The 16,530-nt window shown below is 38.5% G+C and overlaps 1 protein-coding gene across 1 annotated transcript; it reads right to left on the bottom strand.

Annotated features, from left to right (window-relative positions):
* Nucleotides 1-15,109: 15,109 nt before the first annotated feature.
* LOC100663102 (olfactory receptor 2T33-like) lies at nucleotides 15,110-16,307 on the bottom strand. The gene has a single exon (XM_003422570.3). It carries the CDS (start codon nucleotides 16,243-16,245, stop codon nucleotides 15,313-15,315), a length of 933 nt encoding a protein of 310 aa, XP_003422618.1. The 5' UTR covers nucleotides 16,246-16,307; the 3' UTR covers nucleotides 15,110-15,312.
* Nucleotides 16,308-16,530: the final 223 nt, after the last annotated feature.

Here is a 16,530-nt window from a genome sequence, read left to right as displayed (position 1 = left end):
AGCATAATTTGAAAAAAAAAGAGAAAGAAATCAAGATAACCACCCGACAGCATTTGGGAATTACTATTAGTTCCATCATTACTATCACATAATAACAAAGACCTGTGCCATTGTTAATTATAATTACAACATTTATTGTGCACTGTCAGGAATAGTACCAAGTACTTTTCATACATTGTTCATTCCGTGCTCATACTAACCCCATGAAGTAGGTGCCATTATTACATCCAAAGTCCTGTGGATAGTAATGGGTAGGAATGTAAACCTAGGTTGAAACTCTTAACCACTGTTACATTAACATCAGTTCTACTTCTGGCCGTGGTGCTTCCATTTTCGTATAGTAATTGATTAAATGTAAATAAAAATATATAAAAAAACCCATTGCCGTTGAGTCAATTCTGACTCATAGTGACCCTATCGAGTCAAAATTGAGTATTGAGAAAGACTGAAAATATAAACCCAGAGAGATAAATTTGAATATGTGATTATATAGCCAAAGGAAAGATTTGAAAAGATAATGGAATCAGGGTATTATAATGAAGAAAGTTCTGGATCATTAGAATGCCAGACCAAAGAGTAAAAGACACTAACTCTTCAGATGAAGTATACGAGCACTACTGAACTGATACAACAGTAAATTTCATCACTTGTCAAAGAGGATATGATGTACTGAAGCCATATACCACTGTATTTCTATACGACTTGATTCTGATCCATTGGGCAGACAACCATGTATAATGACTCTGATCTACAAGAAATATGTGCTCTGTGTACTAGGCTTTGGATACAAAGACATATGTTCCCTTTCTTTTCTTTTTTTTTTTAAATAAATTGTGGCTAAATAAATATTAAAATTAAAAAAAAAAACCCTGATTCAAAAGAAAGAAAGAAAATGACACAGGAGGAAGGATATAAAAGCTGAGAATACCAGAAAGATGTTTATTGTTGTTGTTGTTAGGTGCCGTCGAGTCGTTTCCGACTCATAGCGACCCTATGTATCACAGAACGAAACATTGCCCAGTCCTGAACCATCCTTACAATCGTTGTTATGCTTGAGCCCATTGTTGCAGCCACTGTGTCAATCCATCTCATTGAGGGTCTTCCTCGTTTGAGCTAACCATGTACTTTACCAACCATGATGTCCTTCTTGAGGGACTGATCCCACCTGACAACATGTCCAAAGTATGTAAGACGCAGTCTCCCCATTCTGGCTTCAAAGGAGCACTCTGGCTGTACTACTTCCAAGACAGATTTGTTTATTCTTTTGGCAGTCCATGGCATATTCAATATTCTTCACCAACACCACAATTCAAAGGCATCAATTCTTCTTTGGTTTTCCTTATTCATTATCCAGCTTTCACATGCATATGAGGCGATTGAAAATACCATGGCTTGGGTCAGGTGCACCTTCGTCTTCAAGGTGAGATCTTTGCTCTTCAACACTTTAAAGAGGCCTTTTGCCACAGATTTACCCAATGCAATGCATCTTTTGATTTCTTGACTGCTGCTTCCATGGCTGTTGATTGTGGAACCAAGTAAAATGAAATCCTTGATAACTTCAATCTTTTCTCTGTTTATCATGATGTGCCTTACTGGATTTTTGTTTTCTTTATGCTGAGGTATAATCCATACTGAAAGCTGTGGTCTTTGATCTTCATCAGTAAGTGCTTCAAGTCCTCTTCACTTTCAGCAAGGAAGGTTGTTTCTTCTGCATAACGCAGGTTGTTAATAAGTCTTCCTCCAATCCTGATGCCCTGTTCTTCTTCATATAGTCCAGCTTCTCAGATTATTTGCTCAGCATACAGATTGAATAGGTATGGTGAAAGGATACAACCCTGACGCACACCTTTCCTGACTTTAAACCATTCAGTATCCCCTTGTTCTATCTGAACAACAGCCTCTTGATCTATGTACAGGTTCCTCATGAGCACAATTAAGTGTTCGGGAATTCCCATTCTTCGCAGTGTTACCCATAGTTTGTTATGACCCACACAGTCAAATGTCTTTGCATAGTCAACAAAGCACAGGTAAACATCCTCCTGGTATTTTCTGCTTTCAGCCAGGATTCTTCTGACATCAGCAATGACATCCCTGGTCCATGTCCTCTTCTGAATCCAGCCTGAATTCCTGGCAGTTCCCTGTCGATATACTGCTGCAGCCACTTTTGAATGACCTTCAGCAAAATTTTGCTTGTCTGTGATACTAGTGATACTGTTCTATAATTTCCACATTTGGTTGGATCGCGTTTCTTGGGAATAGGCACGTGTCTGTCAGTTTGTCATACTGTGGGGGCTTGCATGTTGCTGTGATGCTGGAAGCTATGCCACCGGTATTCAGATACCAGCAGGATCACTGTGGAGGAGAAGTTTCAGATGAACTTTCAGACTAAGACAGACTAGGAAGACGGACACAGCAGTCTAATTCTGAAAAGGATTAGCCAGTGAAAACCTTACGAATAGCAGTGGAACATTGTCTAATATATTGCTAGAAGATGAGCCCCCCAGGCTGGAAGGCACTCAAAAGTTGACTGGGGAAGAGCTGTCTCCTCAAAGTAGAGTCGACCTTAAAGAAGTGGATGGAGTAAAGCTTTCGAGACCTTCATTTGCTGATGCGGTATGATTCAAAATGAGAAGAAACAGCTGCAAACATCCACTAATATTTGGAACCTGAAATACATGAAGTATGAATCTAGGAAAATTGGAAATCTTCAAAAATGAAATGGAACACATAAACATCGATATCCTAGGCATTAGTGAGCTGAAATGGACTGGTATTGGCCATTTTGAATCGGACAATCTCATAGTCTACTACACTGGGAATGACAACTTGAAGAGGAATGGTGTTACATTCATCGTCAACAAGAACATTTCTAGATCTATCCTCAAGTACAATGCTGTCAGTGATAGGATAATATCCATAAGCCTACAAGGAAGATTACTTAATAGGACTATCATTCAAATTTATGCAGCAACCACTAAGAACATAGATGAAGAAAAAGAAGACTTTTATCAGCTTCTGCAGTCTGAAATTGATCGAACATGCAATCAGGCTGCATTTTACTGGTGATTGGAATATGAAAGTTGGAAACAAAGAAGAAGGATTGGTAGTTGGAAAATATGGCCTTGGTGATAGAAACAATGCCGGAGATTGAATGATAGAATTTTGCAAGACCAAAGACTTCTTCATTGCAAATACCTTTTTCCACCAACATAAATGGTGACTATGCACATGGACCTTGCCAGATGGAATATACAGAAATCAAATCAACTATATCTATGGAAAGAGATGATGGAAAATCTCAGTATCATCAGTCAGAACAAGGCCAGTGGTCGACTGTGGAACAGAAAGATGTTTATCTGTTCTTTATTGACTATTCAAAGGTATTTGCGTAGATCATAACAAATTTTGAATAACATTGCAAAAAATGAGAATTCCAGGACACTTAATTTTGCTCATGTGGAACCTCCACATAGACCAAGAGGCAGTAACTGGAACACAACAACGGGATACTGCTTGGTTTGAAATCAGAAAAGATGTGGGTCATGACTGTATCCTTTCACCACACTTATTCAATCTGTATGCTGAGCAAATGATTTGAGAAGACGGACTATGTGAAGAAGAAGGCAATATCAGGATTAGAGAAAAAGTCATTAACAACCTGCAATATGCAGAACACACAACCTTCCTTGTTGAAAGTGAAGAGGACTTGAAGCACTTGCTGATGAAGATCAAAGACTACAGTCTTCGGTATGAATTACAGCTCAAAATAAAGAAAACAAAAATCCTCACAATTGGACCAATAAGCAACACCATGACAAATGGAGAAAATACTGACGTTGTCAAGGATTTAATTTTACTTTGGTCTACAATCAACTCCTATGGAAGCAGTAGTCAAAAAATCAAAGGAGGTATTGCATTTGGCAAACTGGCTGCAAAAGACCTTTTTGAAGTGTTAAAAAGCAAAACTGTCACTTTGAAGACTAAGGTGCACCTGACCCAAGCCATTGTATTTTCAGTTGCCTCTTATGCATGTGAAAGATGGACAATGAGTAAGGAAGACCAAAGAAGAATTGATGCCTTAGAATCACAGTGTAGGTGGAGAATATTGAATATGAAATGGACTGCCAAAAGAATGATCAAATTTGTCTTGGAAGAAGTACAGCAAGAATACTCCTTAGAAACGACAATGGTGAGACTTAGTCTCATGTAATGTGGACATAAGGAGGAATCAGTCCCTGGGGAAAGACATCATGCTTGGTAAAGTAGAGGGTCAGCAAAAATGATAGATTAACACAGTGGCCGCAAAAATGGGCTCAAACATAGAAATGATAGGTAGGAGCAAAATGGGGCAGAGTTTCATTATGATGTACATAGGGTCGCTCTGAGTAGGAACCGACATGAAGGAACCCAACAACAACAATTTAAAATACTAAAAGGTTTTCTCCAGTCTAGATTCTTTGCTTGGAACATTTAGTCTATTTACATTTGCTGAAAAAATTTGAGCTTATTACTGTTTTTATTTTAAATTAAAAAAAATCTTTATATTATTCTATTTAGTGATTTTTAGTTACCTATATTCTCCATGTCCCCCCTTCATCTCATTCTTGTCTTCTTTGGATTGATTATTTTCTACATTTCACAATTTCTTTGCATCATTTAAGACAATATGCACTTCTTTATGTTTTAGTGATAATCTAAGACATTGTATCATACACTTAATCAAAAACTAATTTTATTACAACTTCAACATCTACTCAAACAATAAAACTTATTATGTATTTTAACTTATATCATCCTCACAGCTATCACTGTCCAACAAACCACCACAAAACTTAGTGGTTTAAAACAGTAAGTTATTATCTCCCCAGGATTCTGGGTTGAGTGGCTTGGTTCTCTGCTGGAAAGTCTGTCTTGAAGTTGCAGTCAGATACTGGCTGTAGTCATCTGAAAGCCTCCTGGGCTGGATGTTCAAGTATACTTCTTCACTCCCATGTCTAGTGCCTCAATGCTGCTTCATGGGACCTCTCTCTCCAGCAGACAATTATGGACTTTTCATGTGACCCACAAGTTCTTGATTGAGTTCTCAGCCACTCTACTTGGTGCCATTCATTGAGAAAGAGAATTTTCTGCAGGTTTTCTGGACCTACTTGAGAAGAAAAAGAAAAAAAAAACTTTTTTCTTGAGGGGAGGTTAATTTCTAGCTAAGTTAGACAGAAGTGTGTTGTCCTTTACGTCCCCTGCTTTATTCAGAGTTCTGAATCCTCAACCTTAGGGGGTCTTGTAGTTTATCTCCTGTTGTCCATGAAACACAGAGCCATGGAAATTTATACAGCATTGTTTTTTTATTTCCTTTGACTAATATTCTGGTAAAGAAGCCACTTCCTTCTGCCTTATTTTTCTAATTACTGTTTTCATTTGTGTATGTGTGTGTCTGTGGTGTATATATGCAGTTTTTTTAATGCATGAAATAAAAACTTAGATCTACATACCCATAATCTATTTCTAAGTCTATCTATCTATTCAACTAGCTCTGTGTGTTGGTTATGACACCTCATCTGCCACATTTCCAAGCACTAAAGTCTCTGTTATGCTATTTTCACATTACCAACTTAAATTTAATCTTGATTATATATATATTTTTCAGTTTTAGGAATGCTATTTTTATAGAAAGAATAGCTGTATCTCAGAGAAGCTAACTTACCCGAAGTACATGTTCTTAGTTGACTGATCCCAGATGGCAACCCTGGCCTTCTCACAGCAAAATCTGAGTGGTTTTTCCTCAACCACATTGTTATTTGAATTTTCACTTCTAGAACATCTTAAAATTTAATCAAAGCCAAAGTGGTAAGACATCTCTGTAATGTAAAATAATTCTAAACAGATAATATTATTTTTCAGAACAATGGTTCCAGATTACATAAAGTAGGGAAAGAGAATTATAATCCCTATTATTCAAATGTAGTTGATATCTTTATTATGGATTTTAGGTAACACATATATTCATCTAAGTACTATTCCAGTATATATATATATATATGTATGTATGTATGTATGTATCTCCACAAAGCATAGCAGTTTAAAACAGCAATTATTTATTTTGCAAATGCATTTGCAGTTTCAGCGGGTTTCATCAGGGACAGCTCATCTCTACCCCATGCATCATCAGTGGAAGAGGCTCAACTGGGAGCTGCAAGATACACTTTAATGATGTGCCACCTGTGACTGAAAAAAATTGGTTTTGGTTTTTGGCTGGGCTCTCAGCTGGGGATGTGCACCGGAAGCTTCAGTTTGCCTCTTTGTCACAGCATGGGGATTATATAGTTTCACTAATACAATTACTCTTAAGGCACTTCTACTTAAAATAGGGAATGGGGCAGCATACAGTCATTGGCAATTCTGAAATTCTGGTAGAAATTCTTGCCTGCTCCTTAATTAAGATTCAGTGTGATTCTCTGGGAATTATTCTACACGATGCTTGCCTCTGCTTTCTGAGTCACCCTTGCTCTACCATAAGAAAACTGAGTAGTCATCTCAAGCAGTTTATGCCTTAGACCAAACTAGTGGTATTTCTGCCAGAAAAACTTGCTTGCAAACATTGTGAGTTTTCCATGAATCTTAACGGGATTTACTCCATTAGACAAAAGCCACAACTTCCAACTTTCATAAGCTGTTTCCAACCTTGGGCTCCCTATGACCCTGCTGCACTAAGGTCCCCTAAAAACATTTTAGAAGTCCTATTTATTTATTTATAATTAATTTTTATTGTGCTTTAAGTGAAAGATTACAAATCAAGTCAGCCTCTCACACAAAAACCCATATACACCTTGCTACACACTCCCAATTACTCTCCCCCTAATGAGACAGCCTGCTCTCTCCCTCCACTCTCCTTTCATGTTCTTTTCGCCAGCTTCTAACCCCCTCCACCCTCTCATCTCCTCTCCAGGCAGAAGATGCCAACATAGTCTCAAGTGTCCACGTGATCCAAGAAGCTCACTCCTCACCAGCATCCCTCTCCAACCCATTGTCCAGTCCAATCTATGTCTGAAGAGTTGACTTTGGGAATGGTTCCTGTCCTGGGCCAACAGAAGGTCTGGGGGCCATGACCACCGGGGTCCTTCCAGTCTCAGTCAGACCATTAAGTCTGGTCTTATGAGAATTTGGGGTCTGCATCCCACTGCTCCCCTGCTCCCTCAGGGGTTCTCCGTTGTGTTCCCTGTCAGGGCAGTCATCAGTTGTAGCCGGGCACCATCTAGTTCTTCTGGTCTCAGGATGATGTAGTCTCTGGTTCACGTGGTCTTTTCCGTCTCTTGGGCTTGTAATCACCTTGTGTCCTTGGTGTTCTTCGTTCTCCTTTGATCCAGGTGGGTTGAGACTAATTGACGCATCTTAGATGGCTGCTTGCTAGCGTTTAAGAGCCCAGACTCCACTCTTCAAAGTGGGATGCAGAATGTTTTGTTAATAGATTTTATTATGTCAATTAACTTAGATGTCCCGTGAAACCATGGTCCCCAGACCCCTGGCCCTGCTACGCTGGCCTTCGAAGCATTCAGTTTATTCAGGAAACTTCTTTGCTTTTGGTTTAGTCCAATTGTGCTGACCTCCCCTGTACTGTGTGCTGTCTTTCCCTTCACCTAAAGTAGTTCTTATCTACCATCTAATTGGTGAATAACCCTCTTCCACCCTCCCTCCCTCCCCCCTCTCGTAACCACAAAAGAATATTTTCTTCTCAGTTTAAACTATTTCTCAAGTTCTTGTAATAGTGGTCTTATACAATATTTGTCCTTTTGCAACTGACTAATTTCACTCAGCATAATGCTTTCCAGGTTCTTCCATGTTATGAAATGTTTCACAGATTCCTCACTGTTCTTTATTGATGCGTAGTATTCCATTGTGTGAATATACCATAATTTATTTACCCATTCATCCGTCGAAGGGCACCTTGGTTGCTTCCATCTTTTTGCTATTGTAAGCAGTGCTGCAATAAACATGGTGTGCGTATATCTGTTCGTCTAAAGGCTCTTATTTCTCTAGCATATATTCCAAGGAGTGGGATTGCTGGACCGTATGGTAGTTCTATTTCTAACTTTTTAGGGAAGCATCAAATCGATTTCCAAAGTGGGTGTACCATTTGACATTCCCACCAGCAGTGTAGAAGTGTTCCAATCTTTCCACAGCCTCTCCAACGTTTATTATTTTGTGTTTTTTGAATTAATGCCAGCCTTGTTGGAGTGAGATGAAATCTCATTGTAGTTTTGATCTGCATTTCTCTAATGGCTAATGATTGTGAACAAATCCTCATATATCTGTTAGCTACCTGAAAGTCTTCTTTAGTGAAGTGTCTATTCATATCTTTTGCCCATTTTTTAATTGGGTTATTTGTCTTTTTGCAGTTGAGTTTTTGCAGCATTATGTAGATTTTAGAGATCAGGTGCTGATCAGAAATGTCATAGCTAAAAACTTTTTCCCAGTCTATAAGTAATCTTTTACTTTTTTTGGTGAAATCTTTGGATGAGCATAGGTGTTTGATTTTTAGGAGCTCCCAGTTATCTAGTTTTTCTTCTACATTCTTTATAATGTTTTGTATACTGTTTATGCCATGTATTAGGGCTCCTAACTTTGTCCCTATTTCTTCTTCCATGGTCTTTATTGTTTTAGATTTTATATTTAGGTCTTTGATCCATTTTGAGCTTGTTTTTGTGCATGGAGTGAGGTATGGGTCTTGTTTCATTTTTTTGTAGATGGATATCCAGTTATGCCAGCACCATTTCTTAAAAAGACTGTCTTTTCCCCATTTAACTGTTTTGGGGTCTTTGTCAAATATCAGCTGCTCATATGTGGATGGATTTATGTCTGGATTCTCAATTCTGTTCCATTGGCCCATGTATCTGTTGTTGTACCAGTACCAGGCTGTTTTGACTACTGTGGTGGTATAATAGGTTCTAAAATCAGGTAAAGTAAGGCCTCCTACTTTGTTTTTCTTTTTCAGTAATGCCTTATTTATCCGGGGCCTCTTTCCCTTCCATATGAAGTTGGTGATTTGTTTCTCCATCTCATTAAAGAATGTCCTTGGGATTTGGATTGGAATTGCATTAAATGTATAGATCGCTTTTGGTAGAATAGACTTTTTATAATATTAAGTCTTCCTATCCATTAGCAAGGTATGTTCTTCCACTTATGTAAGTCTGTTTTGGTTTCTTGCAGAAGTGTACTGTAGTTTTCTGTGTATAAGTCTTTTACATCTCTGGTAAGATTTATTCCTAAGTATTTTATCTTCTTGGTGGCTACTGTAAATGGTATTGATTTGGTGATTTCCTGTCTGAAGCTCTTTTTGTTGGTGTAGAGGAATCCAACTGATTTTTGTATGTTTATCTTGTATCCCGATACTCTGTTGAACTCTTCTATTAGTTTCAGTAGTTTTCTGGAGGATTCCTTAGGGTTTTCTGTGTATAAGATCAAATCGTCTGCAAATAGAGATACTTCTACTTCTTCCTTGCCAATCTGGATGCTGTTTATTTCTATATGTAGCCTAGTTGCTCTGGGTAGGACTTCCAGCACAATGTTGAATAAGAGTGGTGATAAAGGGCATCCTTGTCTGGTTACTGATCTCAGTGGGAATGTTTCCAGGCTCTCTCCATTTAATGTGATGTTGGCTGTTGGCCTTTTATAAATGCCCTTTACTGAGAAATTTTCCTTCTATTCTTATTTTGCTGAGAGTTCTTATCATGAATGAGTGTTGAACTTTGTCAAATGCCTTTTCTGCATCAATTGATAAAATCATGTGATTCTTGTCTTTTGTTTTATTTATGTGGTGGATTACATTAATTGTTTTTCTAATGTTGAACCATCCCTGCATACCTGGTAAGAATCCCACTTGATCATGGTGAATTATTTTTTTGATATGTTGTTGAATTCTATTGGCTAGAATTTTGCTTAGGGTTTTCACATCTACATTCGTGAGGGATATAGGTCTATAATTTTCTTTTCTTGTGGTGACTTCAGCTGTTTTTGGTATCAGGAATATGCTGGCTTCATAGAATGAGTTTGGTAATATTCCACTCTTTTCTATGCTCTGAAATACCTTTAGTAGTAGTAGTGTTAACTATTCCCTGAAAGTTTGGTAGAACTCTGCAGTGAAGCCATCTGGGCCAGGGCTATTTTTTGTTGGGAGTTTTTTGATTACCTTTTCAATCTGTTCTTTTGTTATGGATCTATTTAGTTGTTCTAACTCTGTGTTAGTTTAGGTAGGTAGTGTGTTTCTAGGAATTCATGCATTTCTTCTAGGTTTTCAAATTTGTTCGAGTATAGTTTTCCATGGTAGCCTGATATGATTCTTTTAATTTCAGTTGGGTCTGTTGTAATATCATCCCTCTCATTTCTTATTCGGGTTATTTGCTTCCTTTCATGTTTTTCATTTGTCAGTTTGGTCAATGGTTTATCAATTTTGTTGAGTTTTTCAAATAATCAGCTTTTGGTCTTGTTAATTCTTTCAATTGTTTTTGTGTTTTCCATTTCATTTAGTTCAGCTCTAATTTTTATTATTTGTTTTCTTCTGGTGCCCTGTGTGTTTCTTCTGTTGCTCTCTTTCTATTCTATTTTGATAGTTCTTTGATTTCGGCCCTTTCTTCTTTTTGGATGTGTGCATTTATTGATATAAATTGGCCTCCGAGTACCGCTTTGCTGTGTCCCAAAGGTTCTGACAGGAAGTATTTTCATTCTCATTGGATTCTATGAATTTCTTTCTTCCATCCTTAATATCTTCTATAATACAGTCTTTTTTGAGCAGGGTATTGTTCAGTTTCCAAGTGTTTGATTTCTTTTCCCTGCTTTTCCTGTTATTGATTGCCACTTTTATGGCCTTATGGTCAGAGAAGAAGCTTTGTAATAAATATTTCAATGTTTTGGATTCTGCTAAGGCTTGCTTTATGACATAATATGTGGTCTATTCTAGAGAATGTTCCATGTGCACTAGAAAAGAAAGTATAGTTGGTTGCTGTTGGGTGGAGTTTTCTGTATACGTCTACGTGGTCAAGTTGGTTGATTGTGGCATTTAGATCTTCCGTGTCTTTATTGAGCTTCTTTCTGGATGTCATGTCCTTCACCGAAAGTGGTATGTTGAAGTCTCCTACTATTATTGTGGAGCTGTCTATCTCACTTTTCAATGCTGATAGAGTTTGTTTTATGTATCTTTCAGCCCTGTCATTGGGTGCATAAATACTTAACATGGTTATATCTTCTTGGTGTATTGTCCCTTTAACCATTATATAGTGTCGTTCCTTATCCTTTCTGATGGATTTAACTTTAAAGTCTATTTCGTCAGAAATTAATATTGCCACTCCTGCTCTTTTTTTGATTTTTGTTTGCTTGATATATTTTTTTCCATCCTTTGAGTTTCAGTTTGTTTCTCTAAGGTGTGTCTCTTTTAGGCAGCATATAGATGGATCTTGTTTTTTAATCCATTCTGCCACTCTCTGTCCCTTTATTGGTGTATTTAGTCCATTTACATTCAGAATAATTATGGATAGGTATGAATTTAGTGCTATCATTTTGATGTCTTTTTTTTGTGTGTTGACAGCTTCTTTTTCCCACTGGATTTCACATGCTGAGTAAATTTTCTTTATATACTGTCCTTTCCTCATATTTGTTGTTGATTTTGTTTCCGCTGAGTATTTTTCCCTTGTATTTTATTTTGATGAGTAGGATAGTTTGCCTCCTTTGTGGTTACATTATTACTTACCCTTATTTTTCTAAATTTATAACTAACTTTTATTTCTTTGTATCACTGTATCTTCCACTCCATATGGAAGGTGTATGATTACATTTCTTAGTCCCTCTTTATTATTTTAATATTGTCTTCTTTTATATAATAACTTCGCCGTTACCCTGTGTTGGGTTTTTTCTTTTAATCTTGTTTTGTGGTTTTTTTTTTTTTTTTTTTTTTGGATTTCCCTGTCTGGGTTGACTTCTGGTTGCTCTGCCCAGTGTTCTAATCTTGGTTCAATACCTGCTATTATTGGTTTTGTAACCAAAGTCCTCCCTTTAGTATTTCTTGTAGTTTTGGTTTGGTTTTTACGAATTCCCTCAACTTGTGTTTATCTGGAAATGTCTTAATTTCACCTTCATATTTAAGTTGCTAACCAAGAGGTCGGCAGTTCAAATCCACCAGGTGCTCCTTGGAAATTCTATGGGGCAGTTCTCCTCTGTCCTATGGGGTCGCTATGATTCGGTACCGACATGATGGCAGTGGGTCTCTTATTTAAGAGACAGTTTTGATGGATATATGATTCTTGGCTGGGAATTTTTTTCCTTCAGTTTTTGAAATATGTCATTCCATTGCCTTCTTGCCTGCATGGTTTCTGCTGAGTAGTCTGAGCTTATTGGCTATCCCTTGTAGGTGACTTTTCTTTTATCCCTTGCTGCTCTTATAATTGTCTCCTTATCTTTGGTTTTGGCAAGCTTGATTATAATACGTATTGGTGACTTTCTTTTAAGATCTACCTTATGTGGAGTTCGATGAGCATCTTGGATAGATATATTCTCATCTTTCACAATATCAGGGAAGTTTTCTGCCAACAAATCTTCAACAATTTTCTCTGTATTTTCTGTTATCCCTCCCTGTTCTGGCACTCCAATCACTCGTAGGTTATTTCTCTTGATAGAGTCCCATATGATTCTTAAGGTTTCTTCATTTTTTTAAATTCTTTAATCTGATTTTTCTTCAAATATATTAGTGTCAAGTGATTTATCTTCGAGTTCAGAAATTCTAGCTTCTACTGGCTCAATTCTGCTCCTCTGACTTCCTATGGAGTTACCTAGTTCTGTAATTTTATTGTTAATCTTCTGAATTTCTGATTTCTGTCTATGGATTTTTCTAGCTTATAAATTTTCATTATGTTCCTGAATAATCTTTCTGAGTTCTGCAGTTGCTTTATCTGTGTGTTCCTTGGCTTGTTCTGCGTATTGCCTCATTTCCTTCCTGATGTCTTGAAGGGTTCTGTATATTAAACTTTTATATTCTGCATCTGGTAATTCCAGGAATGTACTTTCATCTAAAAGATCCCTGGATTCTTTGTTTTGAGAGCCTGTTGAGGCGATCATGACCTGTTTCTTTATGTGACTTGATATTGATTGTTGTCTCCGAGCCATCTATTAGTTATTATATTAGTTTATGCTTGCTTACTGTGTCGTAGCTGCTTGCTTTGTTTTGTTGTGGTATACCCCTATGGGTTGCTTGAGTGAGCTAACTTGATTATTTTCACCTTTGGAACTCTGGTGTCCTGTCCCCAGCTGGCTAGAGCTGTTATCAGGTATATCAGTCTAGGAGTCCATTCAGTTTTCTTGTATGAATTCAGCTCAGCTTTCCAGGTAGCTGATATCAAGTGTGTGGTACAGGTTCTGTCCTACAGTCTTAGAGGGGCAGGAGTGACTGGGGCATATACCTGTATCCTATTGCAGCAGGGGGTCACGCTCTGTACAAGGCAGGGGGCTGAGAACTGATCCCCAAGTGTCTCTGAGGAAAACGCGTCTCTTTTCCCTAGAGCTTGCTGGTGGGTGGGCTCTGTAGAGGGACCATGGGCACCCAAAGATTTTGTTGTAAGGACTGGGAAGTATCAGTTATCCCTGGGCCCCTATCGCGGGTGGCTGGGTGACCCAAATGGAGCCACCAGTCCTTAGGTCCCTGTTGTGGGTTGGTAAGGACCTTGTTTAATAGGCAAAGCAATGTCAAACGTCAAACAGTCACCTCTCCACCACACCGCTGAAATGGTTGGAGTTTGCCAACAAGGGCCTATTCTCTCGAAATAGGCTCACACAGGTCCACGCAGAAGGGAAAGGTACTCAAGGTCCACAGACGGTTTATGCCTGGACAGGAGCCACTTCTGTCCTGAGCTTCCCCAGTTAATAGAGCTAGCAAATTATCTTTTCCCCCCAGTTGGAAATTTTTTCCTTCCCCTGGCCAGGAGGATGGCTCTCGGTGCTCACCAGGGTTGGGGGTAGGGGGGCATGGTAAAATATACACAAGTACTTAACTTTTGCCGAGAGTGCTCTTCTGCTCAGGTCCCGGAGGTGTGAGTGAGCTGTGTGGCTGGCTGCTTCTCCCTGAGGAAACTGTGGTGGATCGCTAGGAACAGCCCGCCTCTTCCGCCGCCGCTGCCACTCCGGGAATGGTGCCTGAGGGCTCCCCCCGAATTCAGGTCCGTCAACTCCTCTCTGCTTCTGAACGGTCTCTTCGGTCCCCTGCCCCTCAGTTCATTGTCTAAGGTTGCCTTTGATGCTCAGGGCTCCCAGCTTGTCACAAATATACTCGTTTCACTTGTTTTTTTCAGGTCTTTGTTGTAAAGACGGCTCGACAGAAGCGTCTGTCTACTCCTCCATCTTGGCTCCGCTCAGTCCTATTTATTTTTAACTAAAGAGAATCTGCAAGATTCTCAAATTCATAGAAGGTCTTTTGTCTGTTTGAATGTTTATTTAAGGTACTGAGTCTTTAATCATCCCAAAGCCTTAACAAATGATTTTAGAGTCACAACTTGTATTGCATCTCTGGCCCAAGCCCCTTTCTTAATTTGAGACTTCTTTGCTGAGAGAAAGAGTTTTATTTTTTATTCCACTGTGTACTGACTCCTTTGTACACAATATATTTTTTCCTCAGCTCATCTCTCTATTCTTATATTTTAACATAGGTCATGAAAAGCCAATTAGCATTTTTATATTATGTCTGGACATGTCTTTAGCTAGGTCTATGCATTTTTAAGTCACACATAGGTTCAGCAAATCTTCCCACAGCAACATTTTGCAAACTTTTCTTGATATCTTCTTAAATATTTTATGTTCGATGGTCACATTTGTTCTTTATTTCATTTGATATTTATTTTATTATCTTCATTATGTGATTTAGGATCTACTTTTTTTCAGAAAGTATTATGCATTTATCGAATAATACATCCCCATCAAAATTAATAATTTCCATTATTTATCAAAAAATACAAATTACGTGGCTGTTTTATACTAAAACATGTATCTTGTGCTATTCAGAAACTCAATCACTCATACTTATTGCCAGGGCCCTCGTTTCAGAGCAAAAACACACTACAAGTTATGAAAGAAAGACAAATATAATTTTTAATTGATTTATCAAATATAAAAATAATCATATAGAAACTATGCAGCCAGATTGGAAAAGCAAGGGAAAAATAACTTGATACAACACAAAAGAAGAGTTTAAATGGAATGAACAAAATAACAAAACAATACTTTGGAAATGTAACCTGTATCCAGTTTAGTTGCTGCCATTTTGGCAAATTTTGCTCAATATTGATATCACATAAAATGTTTTTCTAGCCACCTCCTCAAGGCCCCCTTGACTTCTTTATTTCTCACACTGTATATAAGGGGGTTCAAGACGGGTGTGAAGATGGTATAAAAAGCTGAGACCACCTTATCATGGTCCACTGAACTGTTAGATTTGGGCCTCATGTAGATGAACATGATGGTGCCATAGAAGAGTCCCACAACCGCCAGGTGAGAGGAGCAGGTCTTAAAGGCTTTCTTTCCAGCTCCAGCTGACTGCATGCGGAGCACTGCAGCCAGGATAAAGCTGTATGAGGCCAAAATGAGAGACAAAGGGATCAAGAGCATCAGAATGCAGCAGACATACATGAAAAACTCAAAAATCGTGGTGTTAGCACAGGCAAGGCGTACCAGTGATGGTGCTTCACAAAAAAAGTGATTGATTTCCCGTGAGTGACAGTAAGGGAAGCTCAAAATGGTGCCAGCCTGCATCAGCCCATCAACCCCTCCCAGGAGCCAGGAACCTGATATCATGAGTAAGCAGAGTTTCTGATTCATGAGAATGGGGTAGCGCAGTGGGTGACATATGGCCACATAGCGGTCATAGGACATGGCCGCTAAGAGGAAACATTCACCCCCTCCCAGTGTGAGAAACAGGAAGATCTGGGCTCCACAGCCAGTGGGAGAGATGGACCTAGTATCCATCAGGTAGTTGGTTGCCATTTTGGGAACGATGGTGGAGACCAGCATCATGTCCATGAAAGAAAGCTGGCTAAGCAGGAAGTACATGGGTGTGTGGAGTCGAGGGTCCACATGAATGAGGGTGATCATAAGGGTGTTGCCCATCAGTGAGGTGATGAAGATCATGAGCACCATGGCAAAGAGGAATAGGTGGATCTGTGAGTGGTTAAAGAGCCCTAGAAGAATGAAGTTTATTCCTGTGGTGCCATTTGCATTCTCCATGGCTCTACTGGTGCCTGAAAGATGTAAGAATGACACAGTAATGAGATTTGTTTAAAAGGAAGCTTGTACATATCTTTCTGAAAGTTTGATCAAATGACTTGGGAAATCTCAGACTTGGAGGGCTAATTACTACTTTAATCTTTTACTTACAAACAAGATTTTTGCCATAGCATCCTACTATCCATCTCTGCTGTTACTATACATTGTTTTTTGTTCACACAAAATTGGATAACATGCATATACAGTAGTACAAATTATACCTCTATTATTTTTTTAATAATTTGT

The sequence above is a fragment of the Loxodonta africana genome, chromosome 16 (assembly GCF_030014295.1).
Source record: "Loxodonta africana isolate mLoxAfr1 chromosome 16, mLoxAfr1.hap2, whole genome shotgun sequence".
In the NCBI taxonomy this organism is placed as follows: Eukaryota; Metazoa; Chordata; class Mammalia; order Proboscidea; family Elephantidae; genus Loxodonta; species Loxodonta africana.
The sequence above is the reverse complement of the archived record's forward strand: the minus strand, read 5'-3'. Positions and strand labels throughout refer to the sequence as shown.

What these genes read in the sequence shown, in the direction of transcription:
- LOC100663102 (XM_003422570.3), bottom strand. Translation starts at nt 16,245, where the DNA reads ATGGAGAATGCAAATGGCACCACAGGAATAAACTTCATTCTTCTAGGG.